This window comes from Schistocerca nitens, chromosome 9 (genome assembly GCF_023898315.1).
Source record: "Schistocerca nitens isolate TAMUIC-IGC-003100 chromosome 9, iqSchNite1.1, whole genome shotgun sequence".
Classification (NCBI taxonomy): domain Eukaryota; kingdom Metazoa; phylum Arthropoda; class Insecta; order Orthoptera; family Acrididae; genus Schistocerca; species Schistocerca nitens.
In genome coordinates, this window is record NC_064622.1 from 125,432,822 (window position 1) to 125,454,794 (window position 21,973).

Genomic DNA, 21,973 nt, shown 5'->3' on the forward strand with positions numbered 1-21,973 from the left:
AAGGTGACGATTCCCGTAAGAGTTCGGGCAACCTGTGCGCATTCGCATAGACGAAAGTCAATGGCTAGGTAGTCTTTAACTATATATATGAAGATAGTAACTGTTCTCGAAAGAACATTAGGTAAATTACGTATGTACATTGTGCACAGTTGGGAATATGGGTCTCACGGAAAGCGTGCAAGGGATAAGCCCCTGCAGTCGCGCTATTCATCTGTGTCCTCGGTGGCTCAGATAGATGGCCGGCACGATAGCTCAGCGTGTTCTGTCAGAGAGTCGATTGGCCTCTTTAACAAAATACTGAGTGAAAGGATCAACAACTAACTTCAATGGATGTCATGTGACGTCCGCAACGACCAAATACAACGATCAGCCACGAAAAAAAAAAAAAAAAGATGGGTAGAGCGTCTGCCATCTAAGCAGGAGATTACGGGTTCGAGTCCCGGTCGGGGCACACATTTTGAGCTGTCCCCATCGAGGTATATCAACAACACCTGTCGGCAGCTGAGGGTTTCAATTAATTATCATACTGGTCTGTAATTTTGCTAAAAGAAAAACAGCAATCCTTGCTTTCCCTGCGGCCGCTGCATCGTGTACCAAGGCAGTGAACAACGTGAAGATAAGAAAACGGTCACCATGGGTGAAAAAAATGGATGTGCAGATGGGAGGAGAGGCGGAGTTTGACCTTTTGCCTAAAACAACTTCCTTTAGAGAACGATTGGCCGTTTCGAAATTATTGAAGGACGAATTATTGTTGAACAACAGAAATTGATGAGAAAACCAAAAAAATCTTGCGAGAAGTTATCGGCTGCTCTAAGTCTTCATGTCACTGGTGAAGTATGTCAAAAAACTACACTGCCAACACCATTTTTCTTCAAGATCTCAGTGACATGCCTTTCTCGGCAATAATGTGATCGCAGATTTTTTATATTCCCTTTAATTTCTTCATCTGTTGTCTGTATCCTACATTCTTTTAACGTAAAGCATAGTTCGTTTACTGTCGCATCGCGTTTGTTTCTACCCCGATAATCTTTACTTCTAATGTCGAAAAGACACGTTAAAACGTCCCCTTAGATAAATTATAAATGACTGTGCTTAAACTGACACACAATATTTTTTTAGCGCAACGCAATCTGACTCTCAATAATCCCTACAAAAGAATGGCCCTGACTAACATTAACCTATACCTTTCACAAATCACTTACCTCACAAAAATCTTCGTTACTCGAACTACTGCAATACAGCGAGCGCCACTACTGCCAGCTGAATAAAAGATTCAAACTACTGATGGCACTAACTACTGATAGGCATAGTTAGCAAATGAAAGATTTTGATAGAGAACAAACAATGTACTTGCCTTAATAGTGTTCAAAAGTCATAATATATATATAGCAGTTCATGACATCCATTCTTACAAATGTACTGTTTCTGATGGCCACACGTCCAGATCTTCCGTTCTCAAAACTCCGCCATTTCTCTCCCCACATCCACCACTGCTGGCGGCTCACCTCCCAAGTGCGCAACGCTACGCGCTGTTAACATCCAGCTGCCCAACACTACAATAGCAAACAACAATGCAAACCAGCCACAGACTGCACACAACACAACGTCTTCGATTCATACTATCTGACTAGAACACTCACGCATTCTTTGCACCAGGTGCCATACTCTACATTCTTTCCTCTAGAAATTACTTTTTCAGCGCGCCGCGGGAGCTGTCAAGTGCACAGCTTCATATTTCTGCACCGTTTGAAAGCCTCGTTGGCTTCTATCTACAGCATTCGTTAACATCATATATGCTTTCCATGCAACATGTAAAAAAACCAAAAAAAAAACAAAAACAAATGGCAGCATGGGTGCAGCCAGTTTAGTCAGTCTGCACTCTGCACAACTCTCTTTTGACTTTGGAAAAATAATTAACCTTATCAACTGACTTTGTGGGATACTCTCTTTGCCTGCCTGTCTTGAATTTAGAAAACACTTTTTAAAAAAGTAAATATCTCTAACAAGTTACAGTACCATTTTCAGTAGACAGCAAAGCCAACTTAGAAAGCGCCACCAAATTCAAGAAAGGGAACAAAACAACAGGGTATCATTACAATAAACGAGCGATATCTCGCAGTGCGAAATTTTGGCATTACAATCAGGTGTTTTGCCTGATGCATTATACAAGATGCGTCTGGAAAGTTCGGTGAACTCAGAAAATAAAGAATACGGGAGGTACAGACAAAATACCTTTACTGGCTTTCAAAGTAATCATTATTAGCTTCAACTTCTAACATCGGTTGTCAAACTGTTGGGAATCCTGAGCAATCGCTTCTTCTGGAATCGCTCGAACCACAGTGACCGCGCTTTACTGGATATCTGCATCATTACAGGAGATGGGTATTAGTGCTACCAAAGTATCCGGAGACAGAGAGGTAGTCAGTAGCATGGTGCGCAGGGTAGATATTCATGACTGGTCAAGCCCCTGGTGTCGAGAAACGCGTTCAACATCGTTGTAATCTTGCATTTTGCTAGCTTATTTCTTTTTTATTGGGGGGAGGGGGGACGGGGAAGTATATGAACACCATTGCCATTGACCATCACTTGGTCTCCGGGTAGTATTGGCAGCATCAGGACTCATCTCCTGTAACGATACAGGTAGCTAGCAACGTGTACCCACGGTGATTCGAGTGATTGCACAAGAAGCGTCAGCTGACAGTTTACAACAGCTCCACAAATGACATCATAAGTGTCTTGCAGCTAATGGTGACCAGTTTGAAAGCTAGTAAAGGTATTTTGTTTGTAACTCTTGTTTCCTTTATCTTCTGAACCACTGACCGAACTTTTCAGACGGACATTGTAAGCGCCAAAAACTACACTGAAGCGCACATTCAAGTACAGAGATACGTAAACAGAACACCGCGCTGCGGTCGGCAACGCCTGTATAAGATAGCAAGTGTCGCGCAGTTGTTGGATCGGTTACTGTTGCTGAAATGGCAGGTTATCAAGATTTAAGTAAGTTTGAATGTGGTGTTATAGTCGGCGCACGAGCGATAGGACACAGCATCTCCGAGGTAGCGATCAAGTGGGTATTTTCCCACACGACCATTTCATGAGTGTACCGTGAACATCAGGAATCCGGTAAAGCTTCAAATCTCCGACATCGCTGCGGTTAATAGAAAAACTTTACACCTACACAGAGCGATAAACAAGCTCACTGATGGAACACATAGAAGTCAGTTAAAGTTCTGGGCCTACATCTTTAGATTTAGATAACACAAGATAAACTAAAAAACTAGTTAATATAATAAATTTAAAAAAACGTAAAAATCACTTGGTTAGAAGAAATTAAGTACTTACTAGAAATGAGCGCCACAGAAGATACGATCAGAGAACGCAAAATCTGTGGACTCCCCGTTGCCAATCACACATTCGCAGAGAAAGCTCAAAAGACCACTGGGTAACAGTCCAAAGAGGAACGCAGAGGCAAAACAACGAATTCATGAAGAAATTTTGAGACGAGAAAAACAAAAGAAAATTTTCAGACGAAGCTAACAAGTTCAAACGAGCTCTTTATCTAGGGAGAACGAAGAAAGAAGAAGTAACTCACAATTTAAGTTCGGGGCGGTGGTTCACTGACGCAATTTTTGGGGACACTGTAAGTGTGCAAGGCCGCTGGATCGCTGGCTACCTCCACAGGCCGGTCAAGAGTTCAGTCTGGTGCACGCCCGTCGGTGGTTGTCTCGCTGGGCAGCAGTTCAGCTGGCCACATACAAAAAGCTCTTCTGCCCCTTCAGATCTTTTGCCTACATGTACAAGGGTTGGACAAAATATGGAAACACTGCGAGAAACGCATGCTTGAACATAAATGCAGGTGCTAGCCAAACTGCAGGAGCAAACACCTGCAGGAGTGCAGGTGCACACAAACGGCTCTAACATTCTGCGTGGTTTTTGATTGTTCTAAGTCGTGTCTCCCTACCACTTTCGCGCAACGATGCTCTGAGCGTGTTTTTTAGGGAATTGACTAGTTTGAACCTGGGAACTGTTGCTGATAAGGAGACGCCAGACCGCACATGACATGTAGAATTCAGAAGAGTTCAGTGAGACTAGCGATGATATAACCAAATACTTAATGTCTTCAGCGTCAGCTCCACTGCACTCCCTGTAAAAGAATCTTAATACTAACTAAATTTAGTGGAAGGGGTTCAAGGCTTTCCTATTTTTAGTTAGCTGGTAAAATAACGTCGAGAAAGCAGTTAAGTTTACCATTGGAGATTTTATTCTACTCACAAAACATTGTTTATAAATTGCAATATTGATAAGGAAATATTTTAATACAGGATGATAAAAACCAACTGCGTTCAACAAAAATGTGAACGAATATTCCCTGAGTGGGTTTCCAAGTTCTACAATGGATCGAAGGATGACCTATGCCATATCACATCTATAATCTAGCTTCAAATTAAGTTTCACAAAAGAGAAAACTAACTTGTCGTAAATTACAGTGGCTGATGTGGCTTCTCAATAATTATATAACAGAAAAATCATCGCGTTTCAGATTTTAACTTACGTAGCAAATGTGAATACCATGAGCTTCAATTGACGATCGACACTAGTATTACGTAAAAAGGTGATGTAACAGATGAGACTTCTGCAGTTCTGAGTGAAGCCTTATGCGCTCAAAAATGCGGCATCGCGTGTGTTCATTACCTTGTCGGTGTTCGTCAGGGGGCGGCTCCATGCATCTCGCCATCTCGGAAGCAACTCCTCTCTAATTTCTCCTTACTACAATTTACCGAAGTTGGTTTTAAAAAAAAAACTATCTGGCTGTGTTTTCATCTGACCAATCAGGGTCTCAATGTTAACCTTAAGCTCGGCCTACAAAAATTCTGTCTATACAATGAGAAACGTTATACTTTTCTTGGTGGGACAATGTTTTTAAAGTTTGCAACGTAACAGAGACGCGAAAAAGTCCCACGCTAAAACTTGCAGCTGGTGTGGCCCTTTTAGTGTTATCGTAAGATCTATATTGTTCTTCTGGAGGGCTCTATCTTTTAACATGGGCTGGGGGTGGTCCTGGTGGTTACTTTTCGTGGTGGGGCAATATTTTTAACGTTTGCAACTAAACAGAGACGCGAAAAAGTCTCACGCTAAAACTTGCGGCTGGTGTGGCCCTTTTTGTGTTATCGTAAGATCTATACTGTTCTTCTGGAGGGCTCTAGCTTTTACATGGGCTGGGGGGTGGTCGTAGCGGTTACTTTTCGTGGGGGGGCAATGTTTTTTAGGTTTGCAACGTAACAGAGACGCGAAAAAGTCTCACGCTAAAACTTGCGGCTGGTGTGGCCCTTTTTGTGTTATCGTAAGATCTATACTGTTCTTCTGGAGGGCTCTAGCTTTTAACATGGGCTGGGGGGGTGGTCCTGGTGGTTAGCTGCCGACGTGGGTGTCCGTCCCTTATCGTAGGACCTTCTAGCTTAACACGGTTCTGCTCTCGGCTTCTGTTCTCGTTTCTCCCCTCGGTACTGCGTCTGTCTCACGGTGGGAAGGTATGACATGCATGAAGGCATTCTTGTGTTAGTCTGTGGTATTCCATTTGCTCACTCGTTACTCGTATTACTTTGGTTAATTTAATGTCAGGATTTATTCGGAGCTATGTGAAATACTGCCGGATTTGCTTATCATGTCAGGGTTTTCATGGAAGGTGTTGGATTTGCCTGACACCTTACACGGCACATGTGCAATGCCTTCAACACGTTGCGAGTGTCAGTCGTGGACAGAACAGTGTTCTCTGGAGGTATGAGTGCATTATGTCAGAGCCAACTGAATTCGATCATATCGAAGATTTATACGCCATATGGGGAAAGTGGAAAAGCACTGAGGACTGTGACGAAATATAAGAAGATGACGGCTGCAAAAGTCACTGAAGAATTGAATGATGGAACAATGTAGCCCTGTGGAACAGAAAGGGAGCTCCATAAACAGAAAATTGTAGGGAGAGCTGGAGTTCCACAGCCACTCATCAACGATGAAAATGCCCATAACAGGAAAACGTAAGCCATAAAACCTGGACTGTGGAGCAATGGAAGAATGTCGTTTTGGCGGGTGAATCTTGTTTCACACTGTTTCTAAGTAATGGCTGAGTTTACGTTCCAACAGTGAAATATGGTGGGGGTTCGCTGATGATTTGGGCACCCTTATCATGGTATTTCATGGGCACTGTGGTTACTCTGGAAGGTCGATATTAGTACTAAGCATTATATAACCATTTTGGCTGATCATATGCATCCAATTTTACAACGTTTGTTCCCCAGGGTTCGTGCTGTGTTGCAAGACGACAAGGCCCCTGGCCGCAGCTCGCATCGTGCAGGACTGGTTTTGTGAGCACGAGGACGAGTTGTCGCATCTCCCCTGACCACCATCATCACCAGATTCAATATTATTGAGCCTTTGTGATTTACTTTGGGCAGAAAGGTACGTGATCGCTATCCATCTCCATCTTCATTACCTAACTTGTCACTATTTTGCAGGAAGAACGGTATAAGATCCCCTTTAAAACCATACAGCATCTGAATTTATTCGTTCCGAGACGACTGGCAGTTGTTCTGAATGCCAACCGTTTCCCTGCACGTATTAGGCATGTTAATGTGTTCTGTTTCCACCTTTTTTTTTCCATCTGCTGTACGTGCCTGGCTGATACTCTCGATTTTTGAACCGGCACTCGCACCATTTTTGAGCCTTGCCTCAACAGTTAACAGCAATTTTGTTGTCTACTTAGCTAGGTGCCCCGTTACATCACAGGGTGTGCTTTTGCAGATGGGAGCCAGCGGTGCGCAGCTGCTGTTGGCAGCTCTGGCGCTTGTGGCGTGCCTTGCAGAGGGCGCCCGCGCGGCCCACGTGCTGGTCGTGTTCCCCGTGGGCTCGGGCAGCCACCGCAACCTGGGCCAGGCCATAGCGAGGGGCCTGCACGCGCGCGGCCACCGCGTCACCGTCGTGTCGCCGTTCCCCAGGCAGCAGCCGCTGCAAAACTGGACCGACGTCGCAATCCCCAACACCATACACTTCTTTGGGCGTAAGTATGCAGAAATTTGACTAACGCAGAGTTCATATTGCCACAACACAAAGGAACTTATTATTATTTTGAGCTTTTCGTCATTACAGAAGCTTATCTCCAACATAATAATTTTCTCGGATATTACTATACAAAGAATACGCGTTCTCAAAACTATATTTTCAAAATATTCTTCCAAGTGTTTCGATCTTGTGTGCCCTCTTCCTCTGCGCCCATTCTCTTCATTGTGTGCTGTATATTTTGGAGCCAGATGGTCATAAGTCGTCCTCTTCTTCTTCCCCCCTCAGGTTCCCACTCCAGTATCAGTTTTGGTATTCTGACCTCCTCCATTCGTCGTACATGCCCGTACCACTAATTTCTTCCTATCCATTACGTCACATATTCTTTCTTTTATTTCCATTCTCCTTATTATTTCGGTGTTCCCTATCTTCTCTTTCCTGGAGAGTCTTGCCGATCTTCTCCAGAGGTTCATCTCTAGAGCTTGTAATTTTTTTAATGTGCTTCAAGTTAATTGTCCAGGTCTCCGTTCCATACAGAACCACACTATCTCATACAGATTTGTATATTGATTTTTTAGTTCTGCTCTATAAGACTGAGTTAAGCATCCCAATGACCTTCCGTCCGCTACTAATTCTTTTATTGATTTTCCCTCGATTTCTAAAATGGATCCCAAATAACAGAGAGTGTTTAACTTTTTGATTTTTTTTCCTTCAATGTATAGCTCATCTGAATCATTAGTCAGTTATTCTGATTTTTGGTAATTAATCTTCAAACCTCAAGTTTTGTATGCTAATGCTAGTTGATTGCACATATAGTTAGCATCCTCCCCATCTTGTGCTACGACTACTTGATCATCAGAAAACAATAAATGATGTAGGTAAACTCCATGTCTTATTTCTAATCCCATATTATTACATTTACGAGACCATGTTCTAATGGTAATATCTATATAGGTTTTAAATAATGATGGTGACATGGATCAGCCCAGTAAAAGGCCTTTGCTTGTTATAAATTTCTGTGAAAGTATATTACCAACTTTCACTTGGCAAATGTTATCTTTCTTTATACATATGATGTATTATTTTAATCAAGGAAGGGTTTATGTTTGCCACATGTAGTGCTCTCCAAAGAAATTTTCTTGGAACAGCATCATACGCTTTTTCTAGATCTACGAAAATTAATCCTATATTTTTTAAATTTTTTCCTACGTTTCTCCAAAATCTGTCGTAATGTGAAAATATGGTCTACATATGATCTCCAGCCGTGAATCCACATTGTTCTTCTTGGGTTCTAAATTTTTTTTCCAGTTTGTTTTTAATTACTTTCGAAAAAATTCTCATTAATGTGTTTGTAACACAAATTCCTCGATAGTTTGAACAAATTTTGCGATCCCCTTTCTTAAATATGGTATTAATGTAACCTAGCTTCATCTCGTTGGGTATTGAATCTCTCTGTATCATTTTGTTGAAGAGCTGTGTTATCAGTTTCACAATTTTGTCACCACCACATTTCAGACACTCCAGATTGATATTGTCTGGTCCAGGTGTTTTACAATTCTTTCCTGTTCTCAACGCCTGAAGTACTTCACTTTCTAAAATCTGGATCTCTTCATCTTCATGTCCATTTTCTTCAACAGGAACTTATCACTTTCGTTTCAACACCTATGTAACTGAATAAATTTCTACTTGAAAGAAACAAAAATGGAAAAAATTATGTTTCATAACCATTAACGAAGCGTTATAGAGTACCTAAAATCAAATCGAAGACTTGTTATACCTGTCAGGTATAATTGGGTATTTCCAGAGTTGTGCAACTACTGTAGGATAGTGTAGACTACCATAAGTGAGCGTAGACTACGGTAGTTTTCTTAGTAGCTTTGGTCATTCAAGGTCATATTCACGTTATTTGGTGTGTTGGATACCTATCGAGCTTTACCTCATAACGATCGCTTTCTTTACAGGAAGCGGTGAACCATCTAGAAACTGAATGAGGATTTATAAGGGTTGGTTAAAGTACGGAACATTTTCGTTCTACGTAGATATCCTCCTGTCTCTTAGGTGTAAATAAACAGTATTTATGGCAAAACTATAACTGTCGATGTTTAATTCAGATTTTATTCGAAAATTGTTGATTTGTAACGCGAAATAGGCGGATGTAGTAAAAATAAAGAAAACAATACAGATCTATCATACAGCACTACAAAACGCAATTTCTTCAACAAAAAGATAAAAAAACGCAAAACAGAAATATATCGAACATTACTTCAATACTCTGTCGAACTTACATAAAATGTGTTTCTGTCATTCATAAGCAATTTTCACTTTTATCAGTAATAACAGGAAACGCTTGTCTTTAATCAAGAATTTTCTATTGGATACAAAATGACAACAATAATAATATACAGGGTGACAATTATTGACCTATATGAAACACACTCGTTATAACTTCTGAACGGTTTGAGTTAGGACATTCAAACTGCACGACTGCCAACAGGGCATGATGGCAATTAGTAAGGTTTGGTTTAGCGGTGAAGCCCACTTTCATTTGGATGGGTTCGTCAATAAGCAAAACAGGTGCATTTAGGGGACTGTGTGGTGTGCTATGTCCAGTCACAGAATAATCGGCGTGATGTTCCGCGGTGGCACAGTGACTACCGAATGATACGTGAAGATTCTGAAAGATGATTTTATCCCAGTTGTTCAAAGTTACCGTGATTCCGACAAGATGTGGTTCATGTAAGATGGAGCTCGACCCCAGCAAAGCAGGAGAGTGTTTGATGTAGTGGAGGAGCACTTTGGGGACCGCATTCTGGCTCTGGGGTACCCAGAGGCCACTGGCTTGGGCCTTGATTGGCCGCCTTATTCCCCGGATCTGAACACATGCGACTCCTTTCTGTGGGGCTATATTAAAGACAATGTGTACAGCAATAACCCCAAAACCTTTCCTGAGCTGAAAATAGCCATACAGAAGGTCATCGACAGCATCGATATTCCGACACTTCAGCGGGTCATGTAGAATTTTGCTATTTCATTCATGAATACTACATACAGAACAACATGACTAGCGTATGTACAAAGGAGGAAATGTGCGTCTTAATACCTAACCGTAAAAGAAAAAGTGTGATTTTCGAGCTAGATAAGCAGACGATGACGCTGGCGGGAGCTGCAGTCACAAATCACGTTAACTTGCACGTGCAATGTGACGTGGGCCTGTCTCTCCTGCGGTTGGTTTCAGCGGCTGCATACAAGTCGACGTCAGCTGCCTCGTCCCGTGTGAGGACTGGCTTAACCTGCACTTTCACGTGGCTTGTTGCCCTGTGGAATCATTCGTTCCACATTAAGATTTTGTTTGTTTCGATTTCTAACAGTTGCGTGGTTAACATGTTTTCTGCTGTTACTGTTATTTGTCGTGTGATACTGAACAGTGCCAGAAGTGTTCATTTTACCAGGCGCTGTTAGAGAACGGAAAGGTAGAGAAACAGTCTCAAGATGTTTCAAAGAACCCTCTGCCAGGCACTCAAGTCAGACTTGCAGAATAGTCATGTAGACGTAGATGTAGACTGAAGTTCATCAGTCCGCAGCTCGTGGTCGTGCGGTAGCGTTATCGCTTCCCGCGCCCGGATTCCCGGGTTCGATTCCCGGCGGGGTCAGGGATTTTCTCTGCCTCGTGATGACTGGGTGTTGTGTGATGTCCTTAGGTTAGTTAGGTTTAAGTAGTTCTAAGTTCTAGGGGACTGATGACCATAGATGTTTAGTCCCATAGTGCTCAGAGCCATTTGAACCATTTTGAAGTTCATCAAATGTTATTCAGTGGAAATGCTCGATTTCACTCTCTTCGCCAGGGCACTGCCGTACAAGGTAAATCAAGGGAAACAGTACGCATGTCATGTGCATACACTGTAAAAATTGTTCTTGATAGTGAGCTTAAATATGCTGTTGCTATTGACAAGACAGCTACCGTGGCAAAGCGAAAGGAGATGATTAGCATGAGCCCCGAAACGTCGAAATAAGTGATAAATTTAAACAAGGTGGAGGATATGGACCTAATACCCCACCACAAGCCACTGTTCCCCACATACAAAATCTACGAGATGAAAAAACTTTTGGGCATACAGTTGTTACGCTACCTCCTTGTCAGTGCCATTTAACCCAATATTATTGATACGGACCCAAATTTAAGGTTATCTTACCACCAACAATGAAACACTATACTGTCCCACATGGAAAAAAATCAGCTTCTCTTTTTACTGGAATAAAAACTGACGTTTAATTTAGATCGTCACACGCAGAAAAAAATGTGTGTGAAATCTTATGGGACTTAACTGCTAAGGTCATCAGCCCCTAAGCTTACACACCACTTAACGTAAATTATCCTAAGGACAAACACACACACCCATGCCCGAGGGAGGACTCGACCCTCCGCCAGGACCAGCCGCACAGTCCATGACTGCAGCGCCCTAGACCGCTTGGCTAATCCCGCGCGGCTTACACGTAGACATAGTTCAGGAATTTTCGGTACATGCTACTCTTCCGTGAAATCTTCTGGAAGTTATCCTGTAGTAAACACTGTCTCTCGACTTCATGACAATAAACTGCAAAAAATTTCAACTTTTGTGCAACCGCTGGAGCCAGGATACTAAACTTACGTCCGCTCTCTTTGCAGAAACGTCGGGGTTCCTTGAGCTCGGTAGCTCCAACAATTTTAAGAAGTTCAAGATGATGAACGACTACGGAATATCTTCATGTGAAGTGTACCTACAAGACGAGAACGTGAAGCGGCTGATGAACTCCAACGAAAAGTTCGACGTCATGATCATCGAAATATTTTTCTGCGAGTGCTTCCTGACGTTATCGCACAGGTTAAAGGTTCCAATCATACAGTTCAACACGTTCTGGCCCGGCGCCTGGACTGGAGACATTGTGGGAAGCCCAAGTCCGTACGCTTACGTTCCCGATACTTTCCTCGCTTACACCGACCACATGACGTTCTTCGAAAGACTCCACAACGCAGTGTTCGGGTTGTACTGCAAGCTCATTCGTGAAATGTACTTGCTGCCGAAAATGGAGGATCTCGTGCGGCGCCATGTGAACGACCCGACTATGCCGAGTCTGTCGGAGTTGGACAGGAGCACGTCCATGTTGTTGACCAACAGCCATGTCAGCCTGCAGTATCCACGACCTCTGGCACCTGCCTTGGTCGAAGTTGGAGGTATGCATGTGAACCCACCGAAGAAGCTACCCAAGGTAAGTGCTCGTGGATTTTCTTCGGTAGAGCGAAGTGCATTCTGAATAACATGTTTCCACTTAAGTCTTCATAAACTTGGTAACAAAAAGTCAAGGGAAGAGTTGTCGCATTTGAGCAGGTGCCGCGTGTCCGCTTTCTCAGCTGAGTGGTCAGCGTGGTTGGCAGCCATGGGGAGGAGCCGGCTTCGATTCCCGGTGATGAAGGGGATTTGTTATTCTTGGTGGGGGATGAACGAAGTGCATTCAGCCTCGTGATGTCGATTAACGAGCTACTTGGGTGAGAAGTAGCGACTCTAGGTCACGAAAAGTGACAACGGCCGGGTGAGCTGATCCCACGTCCCTCCATACCACACCCAATGACGCCACTGGTTGAGAATTTCATGATGGTCGGTCGGTATCGCTGGGAACGAGAGGGCCTGTTGACGGAATTAACATTAAGTTTACGTAAGATGTGCCGTGTACGACGCCCAAATGTACCGTGTGTATTTTGGGTATGCCAGGAGTGTAGACACAATATCTGAGCAATCTGTTACACACTTCTATGTAGTCAACATTGCAGTAGCAGCAACGAGGATTACCCAACTAGAGCGGGACTTCAGTATCACAGAGACAATGTTTCCAACAAGCTATAAACCGCCGTACAAGACGACCGCAACTGTTTTGCGAACGAATGGGACGCTGCTTACGCAGAGCCGTACTGTAGTGCGTCAGGAACCTACTTCCGCCAGAACTATACGGAGAATAAAGCATCTCGTAGGCTTTAGCAGTATGGAATCTAGCACCTTCCCATGATCTTTAGCCACTCATTGTATACCACAACAATTACTCCACTCCTTCATCTATGTTTCTTGTAATGCGTACTGAAGTACAGGTCTGCCATACGTGATTCATTCATTTTCAGAGCTCAGTATATTTTCCAAAACATTACCTGTATAAATATGATTGATCCATGAACAGAACAGTAAACTCACCAAGTTTGCATCTGCACTCTACAAATATTCTATGAATGCCACTCATGTCACACGACACGCGTAAAAGGATAGTCAAGTTTGTTCCAATACCTTATGTAGCAACACTCTATGTCATCAACTCTGAACCGTTCTCCGAGCTCAAAAATGGTTCAAATGGCTCTGAGCACTATGGGACTTAACATCTGAGGTCATCAATCCCCTAGAACTTAGAACTACTTTAACCTAACTAACCTAAGGACATCACACACATCCATTCCCGAGGCAGGATTCGAACCTGCGACCGTAGCGATCGCGCGGTTCCAGATTGTAGCGCCTAGAACCGCTCGGCCACTCCGACCGGCGTTCTCTGAGCTGTTCCAGTGTTCTTGGCAGTGGTGGTAGGTAAAACGCCCTTAAGAAGTCACAAGAAGTTATGTCAGGCGACCGGGGGATCAAGAGAACAGAGCCACATCATCTTTACCACTACGCCCAATCCAGCGGTGAGTAAGTTCGTCGTTCGGGTAGCGACCAACTTCGATGTTAGATTGACGTGTTGGCCCGTCTTGTTGAAAGATGAAATTCTCGAAATCAGCAGTCAGTTATGGAAACAATCGCAACTGCAACTCATCAAGATATGAGGTGCCGATCACAGTCTTCTCGCAGAAGAAAAACGGCCCATATAACCTCGCCTGTGACTTGGGTACAAAACATAAACCTACTTCACACGGATTTCACGAGGTTTTTCAGTGCTCCATACTCTCACACTGTGGCGATAAATCTTTTCAGATAAATGGAAGGTTGCTTCGTCACTGAATATAAGTTTGCAGGTAAAATGTTCATCCTCAATATCGCTACCCGCCTTAAGATGCAAAATTGAAGGCGCCGGTCTTCATCTCGAGATTTTAATTATTGCACGAGCTGCAGACGGTACGGTTTGAAATTTGACCGCCGTCGCAAAATCTACTTCATTGTTTGCTTCAGTATTCCAAGTTCGTGACTTGATTGGACCGCTGATTTTTTTGGACTGGGTACGAAGCTTTTCCTCATCGTCTCCACCGTTTCATTTGGCAAGTTTGGTCAACCGGCACTTTTCAGTTTACAGAGACATCCAGTGCCCCTAAATTGTCGATAACAACATTGCTCTGTTTACATGGCGGTTCCTTCTGAATGCACGTTGCGATGTTGTAACAGATAAAACTCTCACATATTCCAACACACAAGAACTCTTTTCTTGATTTGTCGCTATTGTGTCCCAGGTACTGAACTCGTAACGCCAATTGATGGGCACAATGCAATATCTGTGAGTTTAAGGTTCTATTCGGGCATCAATCACATCTGTACGTGTAATGCTTTGGAAAACATAGAACTTTAAAAACTAATGCATCATTTGCTGTACCCTTGCGCATATACGTATTTAGCAGCTTTGTTAAACTACGATATGAGCACAAGGGCTGTTTACAGCACTGCGCACGTCTGAATCTACATATAAACCAAAGAAAGATGAAGTATTAGAGAGTGTCAGGAAATAAATAAGCGACAAAGTTGACGTCAAAATTAAGGTCTCATGGAAGAGAAAGATTCTGCTACGTTGAAAGCCGAATAACGACGCAAGATGAACATAAGAAGAAGAAACGCAAAGACAGCATCCCTCCGCCAAAAGAAGTCCACTAATATCAAACATAAGTCTTATGTGCTGCTCTGAGATAGAGATATTGACAAAGGGGAAGAAAACAAGGCGGTCCGCATCAAACCAGTCAGATGACTTATCACAACTTTGTACTTAATACTAAAACTATACCGAATTTGCGCATTGACAAAGGAAAATGACCGACTCCAGTAAATACAACTCTCTATAGCAAAAATAAAAATTATACATACGGCTGAGAATCCTCCGCTGAGTATTAACAGGTATTCACACGAAGTAGTGAATGCTATCGGCAGGGGATCTCAAGTTGATCCCAAATTTCTAGCTTCCTGGAAGGCTTTAGACACGGTTCCTGACAAGTGGATTTCAATAAAACTGCGTGCCTATGAAGCATTGTCGCAACTGTGTGACCAAATGCGTGGTTTCCTATCAGAAAGGTCACAGTTCGTAGTAACTGATGGGAACTCATTTGGCGAAAGTGAACTAACATCTCGCATTCCCCAAGGAAGAGTTATAGGCCTTCTGCTGTTCCTAATCTACACCGATGGAAAAAAATCGCAACATCAAGAAATAATTAATATAGAGTAATGAGATTTGGGGAATACGTTTGTCTAGGTAACATATTTAATTGATTAACATTGCAAGATCAAAAGTACATGTAAGTTTAAAATGTTTATTTGACGCCACAAACGGTCGTGAAGCCACAGCCACTGCAACAATGGAATTTTTAAAAGGTAACGTAACTAATTTCGACGCACTGAGTCGTCATTTTCAAATGTAATCGCAAACCTGGAAAACTGCATTACTAACTGCAACCTCAATTCTTCCAAAAGTTACGAAAAATACATTAAAACCACTGTATTTTTGTAATACTTGAAAGAAGCGTGGTTGCAATTAGTAATGCAGTTTTCCATGTTTGTGATTAAATTTGTAAATGAGCTCTCAGTGCGTCGAAACTACTTATGTAATCTCTTAAAAATATCACTGTTTCAGTGGCTGTGGCATTGTTTTAATGAACGTGGCTTGGCGATTGTTTGTGGTGTCAAATAAATGTTTCAGATTTAATTCAGTGACACTCCTTGATGACAGTTATCACGAAATATAAATGTAAGCGCGAGATAAGCCATTGCAATTGTGAAAAGTTGGTGCCTTAATAACCGGTGTAACCACCAAAAATGTTGAATGCAAGCATGGAAACGTGCATGCATTGTGTTGTGCAGATTCCGAATGTCAGTTTGTGGGAAGGAGCTCCATGCCCGTTGCACTCGATCGGTCAGTACAGGGGAGGTTTATACTGGTTTTGGATGATGCTGGAGTTGCCGTTCGATGATGTCCCATATGTGCTCCATTGAAGACAGATCTGGTGATCTACCAGACCAAGGCAACATGTCAACACTCCATAGAGCATGTTGGGTTACAACAGCGATATGTGGCTAGCGTTATCCTGCTGGAAAACACCCTCTGGAACGCTGTTCATGAACGACAGCAACAGATAGAATCACCAGACTGGCGTAAAAAATTTGCAGTCAAGGTGCGTCGGATAACCAAGAGAGTGCTCCTGGTGTCATACGAAATCGCATCCCAGACAATGACTCCCCCCCCTCCCCCATGAACCATGGACCTTGCCGTTGTTGGGGAGGTTTGCATGCCTCAGCGATATACATAGCCGTACCGTAGGTGCAACCACAACGGAGGGGTATCTGTTGAGAGACCAGACAAACGTGTGGTTCCTGAAGAGGGGCAGCAGCCTTTTCAGTAGTTGCAGGGGCAGCTGTCTGGATGATTGACTGATCTGGCCTTGTAACACTAACCAAAATGGCCTTGCTGTGCTGGTACTGTGAACGGCTGAAAGCAAGGGGAAACTACAACCGTAATTTTTCCCGAGGGCATGTAGCTTTACTGTATGGTTAAATGATGATGGCGTCGTCTTGGGTAAAATATTCCGGAGGTAAAATAGTCCCCCATTCGGATCTCCGGGCGGGGACTACTCAAGAGGACGTCGTTATCAGGAGAAAGAAAACTGGCGTTCTACGGATCGGAGCGTGGAATGTCAGATCCCTTAATCGGGCAGGTAGGTTAGAAAATTTAAAAAGGGAAATGGATAGGTTAAAGTTAGATGTAGTGGGAATTAGTGAAGTTCGGTGGCAGGAGGAACAAGACTTTTGGTCAGGTGAATACAGAGTTATAAATACAAAATCAAATAGGGGTAATGCAGGAATAGGTTTAATAATGAATTAAAAAATAGGAGTGCGGGTAAGCTACTACAAACAGCATAGTGAACGCATTATTGTGGCCAAGATATACACGAAGCCCACGCCTACTACAGTAGTACAAGTTTATATACCAACTTGCTCTGCAGGCGACGAAGAAATTGATGAAATGTATGATGAGATAAAATAAATTATTCGGGTAGTGAAGGGAGACGAAAATTTGATAGTCATGGGTGACTGGAGTTCGATAGTAGGAAAAGGGAGAGAAGGAAACGTAGTAGGTGAATATGGATTGGGGGTAAGAAATTAAAGAGGACGCCGCCTGGTAGAATTTTGTACAGAGCACTTAATCACAGCTAACACTTGGTTCAAGAATCATGAAAGAAGGTTGTATAAATGGAAGAAGCCTGGAGATATTAGAAGGTGTCAGATAGATTATATAATGGTAAGACATAGATTTAGGAACCAGATTTTAAATTGTAAGACATTTCCAGGGGCAGATGTGGACTCTGACCACAATCTATTGGTTATGAACTGTAGATTAAAACTGAAGAAACTGCAAAAAGGTCGGAATTTAAGGAAATGGGACCTGGATAAACTGACTAAACCAGAGGTTGTTCAGAGTTTCAGGGAGAGCATAAGGGTACAATTGACAGGAATTGGGGAAAGAAATGCAGTAGAAGAAGAATGGGTAGCTTTGAGGGATGAAGTAGTGAAGGCAGCAGAGGATCAAGTAGGTAAAAAGGCGAGGTCTAGTAGAAATCCTTGGGTAACAGAAGAAATACTGAATTTAACTGATGAAAGGAGAAAATCTAAAAATGCAGTAAATGAAGCAGGCAAAAAGGAATACAAACGTCTCAAAAATGAGATCGACAGGAAGTGCAAAATGGCTAAGCAGGGATGGCTAGAGGACAAAGTAAGGATGTAGAGGCTTATCTCACTAGGGGTAAGATAGATACTGCCTACAGGAAAATTAAAGAGATTTTTGGAGAAAAGAGAACCACTTGTGTGAATATCAAGAGCTCAGATGGAAACCCAGTTCCAAGCAAAGAAGAGAAAGCAGAAAGGTGGAAGGAGTATATAGATGGTCTGTACAAGGGTGATGTACTTGAGGGCAATATTATGGAAATGATAGATAATGTAGATGAAGATGAAATGGGAGATATCATACTGCGTGAAGAGTTTGACAGAGCACTGAAAGACCTAAGCCGAAACAAGGCCCCGGGAGCAGACAACATTCCATTAGAACTACTGATAGCCTTGGGAGAGCCAGTCCTGACAAAACTCTACCATCTGGTGAGCAAGATGTATGACACAGGCAAAATACCCTATATAAATATAATAATTCCAATCCCAAAGAAAGCAGGTGTTGACAGATGTGAAAATTACCGAACTATCAGTTTAATAAGTCACGGCTGCAAAATACTAACGCGAATTCTGTACAGATGAATGGAAAAACTGGTAGAAGCCGACCTCGGGGAAGATCAGTTTGGATTCCGTAGAAATGTTGGAACACTTGAGGCAGTACTGACCCTACGACTTATCTTAGAAGAAAGATGAAGGAAAGGCAAACCTACGTTTCTAGCATTTTTAGACTTAGAGATAGCTTTTGACAATGTTGACTGGAATATTCTCTTTCAAATTCTGAAGGTGGCAGGGGTAAGATACAGCGAGCGAAAGGCTATTTACAATTTGTACAGAAACCAGATGGCAGTTATAAGAGTCGAGGGACATGAAAGGGAAGCAGTGGTTAGAAAGGGAGTGAGACAGAGTTGTAGCCTCTCCCCGATGTTATTCACTGTGTATATTGAGCAAGCAGTAAAGGAAACAAAAGAAAAATTCGGAGTAAGTATTAAAATCCATGGAGAAAAAATAAAAACTTTGAGGTTCGCCGATGACATTGTAATTCTGTCAGAGACAGCAAAGGACTTGGAAGAGCAGTTGAATGGAATGGACAGTGTCTTGAAAGGAGGGTATAAGATGAACATCAAAAAAAGCAAAACGAGGATAATGGAATGTAGTCGAATTAAGTCGGGTGATGCTGAGGGAATTAGATTAGGAAATGAGACATTTAAAGTAGTAAAGGAGTTTTGCTATTTGGGGAGCAAAATAACTGATGATGGTCGAAGTAAAGAGGATATAAAACGTAGACTGGCAATGGCAACGAAAGCGTTTCTGAAGAAGAGAAATTTGTTGACATCGTGTATAGATTTAAGTGTGAGGAAGTCATTTCTGAAAGTATTTGTATGGAGTGTAGCCATGTATGGAAGTGGAACATGGACGATAACTAGTTTGGACAAGAAGAGAATAGAAGCTTTCGAAATGTGGTGCTACAGAAGAATGCTGAAGATTAGATGGGTAGACCACATAACTAATGAAGAGATATTGAATAGGATTGGGGAGAAGAGTAGTTTGTGGCACAACTTGACTAGAAGAAGGGATCGGTTGGTAGGACATGTTCTGAGGCATCAAGGGATCACCAATTTAGTATTGGAGGGCAGTGTGGAGGGTAAAAATCGTAGTGGGAGACCAAGAGATGAATACACTAAGCAGATTCAGAAGGATGTAGGTTGCAGTAGGTACTGGGAGATGAAGAAGCTTGCACAGGATAGAGTAGCATGGAGAGCTGCATCAAACCTGTCTCAGGACTGAAGACCACAACAACAACAACAACAACAACAGCAGCAGCATGACTCCAGGTATAGGTCCTGTGTGTCTAGCACGCAGACGGGTTGGTTGTAGGCCCTTAACTGCCCTCGTTCTAACCAACACACGGCCGTCAGTGGCACCAAGGCAGAACCAGCTTTCATCAGACAACACAACAGACTTGCATCCTACCCTCCAATGAGCTCTCGCTTGACACCACTGAAGTTGTAAACGGCGGTGATTTGCTACAGGTCGTCTGGCATTCATATTCAGTACGAGTGCTCGATACGTGAAGATGATTATGAGGGTATTACGGATGCTGTTCAACGTAGCCTGGGTACCTGTACACGATGTATCGCTCGACGATTAGGCATTTCACAATCTAAGGTATGGCGTACACTGAAGTACACCTATCTGTATCTTTACCATAAACAAGAAGTGCATCATTTACATACGGGAGATCCTGCCCTTCGCTTGGAGTTGTACAACGTTAAATACTAATCGGCAGTTACACAAAGACATTTTATTTACTTTATGAGGCACAGTTTACTCGAGATGGTATAAACAATTTACATAACGAGCACGTATGGTCTGAAGCAAACTCACATACAACTGTGCAACGCAATTTCCAGCAGCGACTTAGCGTAAATGTGTGGTGTGGTATAACCACCATACACTTTATTGGACCATTCATTTTCCCAGGACGTCTAACTAACGAGACATACTTACAATTCCTTCAAGAAGAAATACCGGCTTGCTCGAAGATGTTCAACTTGCTACGCGATTGCAAATGTATTTTCAACATGACGGCGAGCCTCCACATTTCATCAACGTCGTTACTACACATTTAAATAAACTTTTTCCCCAGAAATGGATTGGTCGTGGTGCTACACATCAATGGCTACCCAGATCGCCAGATTTAACACCAATAGATTGTTGTGTATGGGAATGGATGAAAGGCATTGTTTATGAGGACAAAGGACACATGAGGCATTACTTGCTCGCATTATGAATGCAACAGACGAAATTAAGAGCAGCCCTGTGAAACTGAAACGAGCAGCAAAATCTGTTCAGACATGTGCAGCTAAATGCATTGAAATCGGTGGAGGCATTTTTGAACATTTATTGTGAATGTATTGTGAAATACACTCCTGGAAATTGAAATAAGAACACCGTGAATTCATTGTCCCAGGAAGGGGAAACTTTATTGACACATTCCTGGGGTCAGATACATCACATGATCACACGGACAGAACCACAGGCACATAGACACAGGCAACAGAGCATGCACAATGTCGGCACTAGTACAGTGTATATCCACCTTTCGCAGCAATGCAGGCTGCTATTCTCCCATGGAGACGATCGTAGAGATGCTGGATGTAGTCCTGTGGAACGGTTTGCCATGCCATTTCCACCTGGCGCCTCAGTTGGACCAGCGTTCGTGCTGGACGTGCAGACCGCGTGAGACGACGCTTCATCCAGTCCCAAACATGCTCAATGGGGGACAGATCCGGAGATCTTGCTGGCCAGGGTAGTTGACTTACACTTTCTAGAGCACGTTGGGTGGCACGGGATACATGCGGACGTGCATTGTCCTGTTGGAACAGCAAGTTCCCTTGCCGGTCTAGGAATGGTAGAACGATGGGTTCGATGACGGTTTGGATGTACCGTGCACTATTCAGTGTCCCCTCGACGATCACCAGTGGTGTACGGCCAGTGTAGGAGATCGCTCCCCACACCATGATGCCGGGTGTTGGCCCTGTGTGCCTCGGTCGTATGCAGTCCTGATTGTGGCGCTCACCTGCACGGCGCCAAACACGCATACGACCATCATTGGCACCAAGGCAGAAGCGACTCTCATCGCTGAAGACGACACGTCTCCATTCGTCCCTCCATTCACGCCTGTCGCGACACCACTGGAGGCGGGCTGCACGATGTTGGGGCGTGAGCGGAAGACGGCCTAACGGTGTGCGGGACCGTAGCCCAGCTTCATGGAGACGGTTGCGAATGGTCCTCGCCGATACCCCAGGAGCAACAGCGTCCCTAATTTGCTGGGAAGTGGCGGTGCGGTCCCCTACGGCACTGCGTAGGATCCTACGGTCTTGGCGTGCATCCGTGCGTCGCTGCGGTCCGGTCCCAGGTCGACGGGCACGTGCACCTTCCGCCGACCACTGGCGACAACATCGATGTACTGTGGAGACCTCACGCCCCACGTGTTGAGCAATTCG

General features: G+C 43.3%; 1 protein-coding gene across 2 annotated transcripts in view; it reads left to right on the forward strand.

Moving 5' to 3' along the window:
* LOC126202881 (UDP-glycosyltransferase UGT5-like) overlaps positions 1–21,973 on the forward strand; it is a 67,578-nt gene that overhangs the window by 18,905 nt on the left and 26,700 nt on the right. The window contains exons 1-3 of one of the 2 annotated variants that reach the window (XM_049936938.1): positions 6,301–6,453; positions 6,796–7,051; positions 11,714–12,294. In XM_049936938.1, the coding sequence (XP_049792895.1) occupies positions 6,796–7,051; positions 11,714–12,294 (837 nt within the window). In that variant the 5' untranslated portion in view covers positions 6,301–6,453. Of the gene's footprint in view, positions 1–6,300; positions 6,454–6,795; positions 7,052–11,713; positions 12,295–21,973 lie in introns of those variants that run through there. The other variant, XM_049936939.1, reaches the window with a different exon arrangement.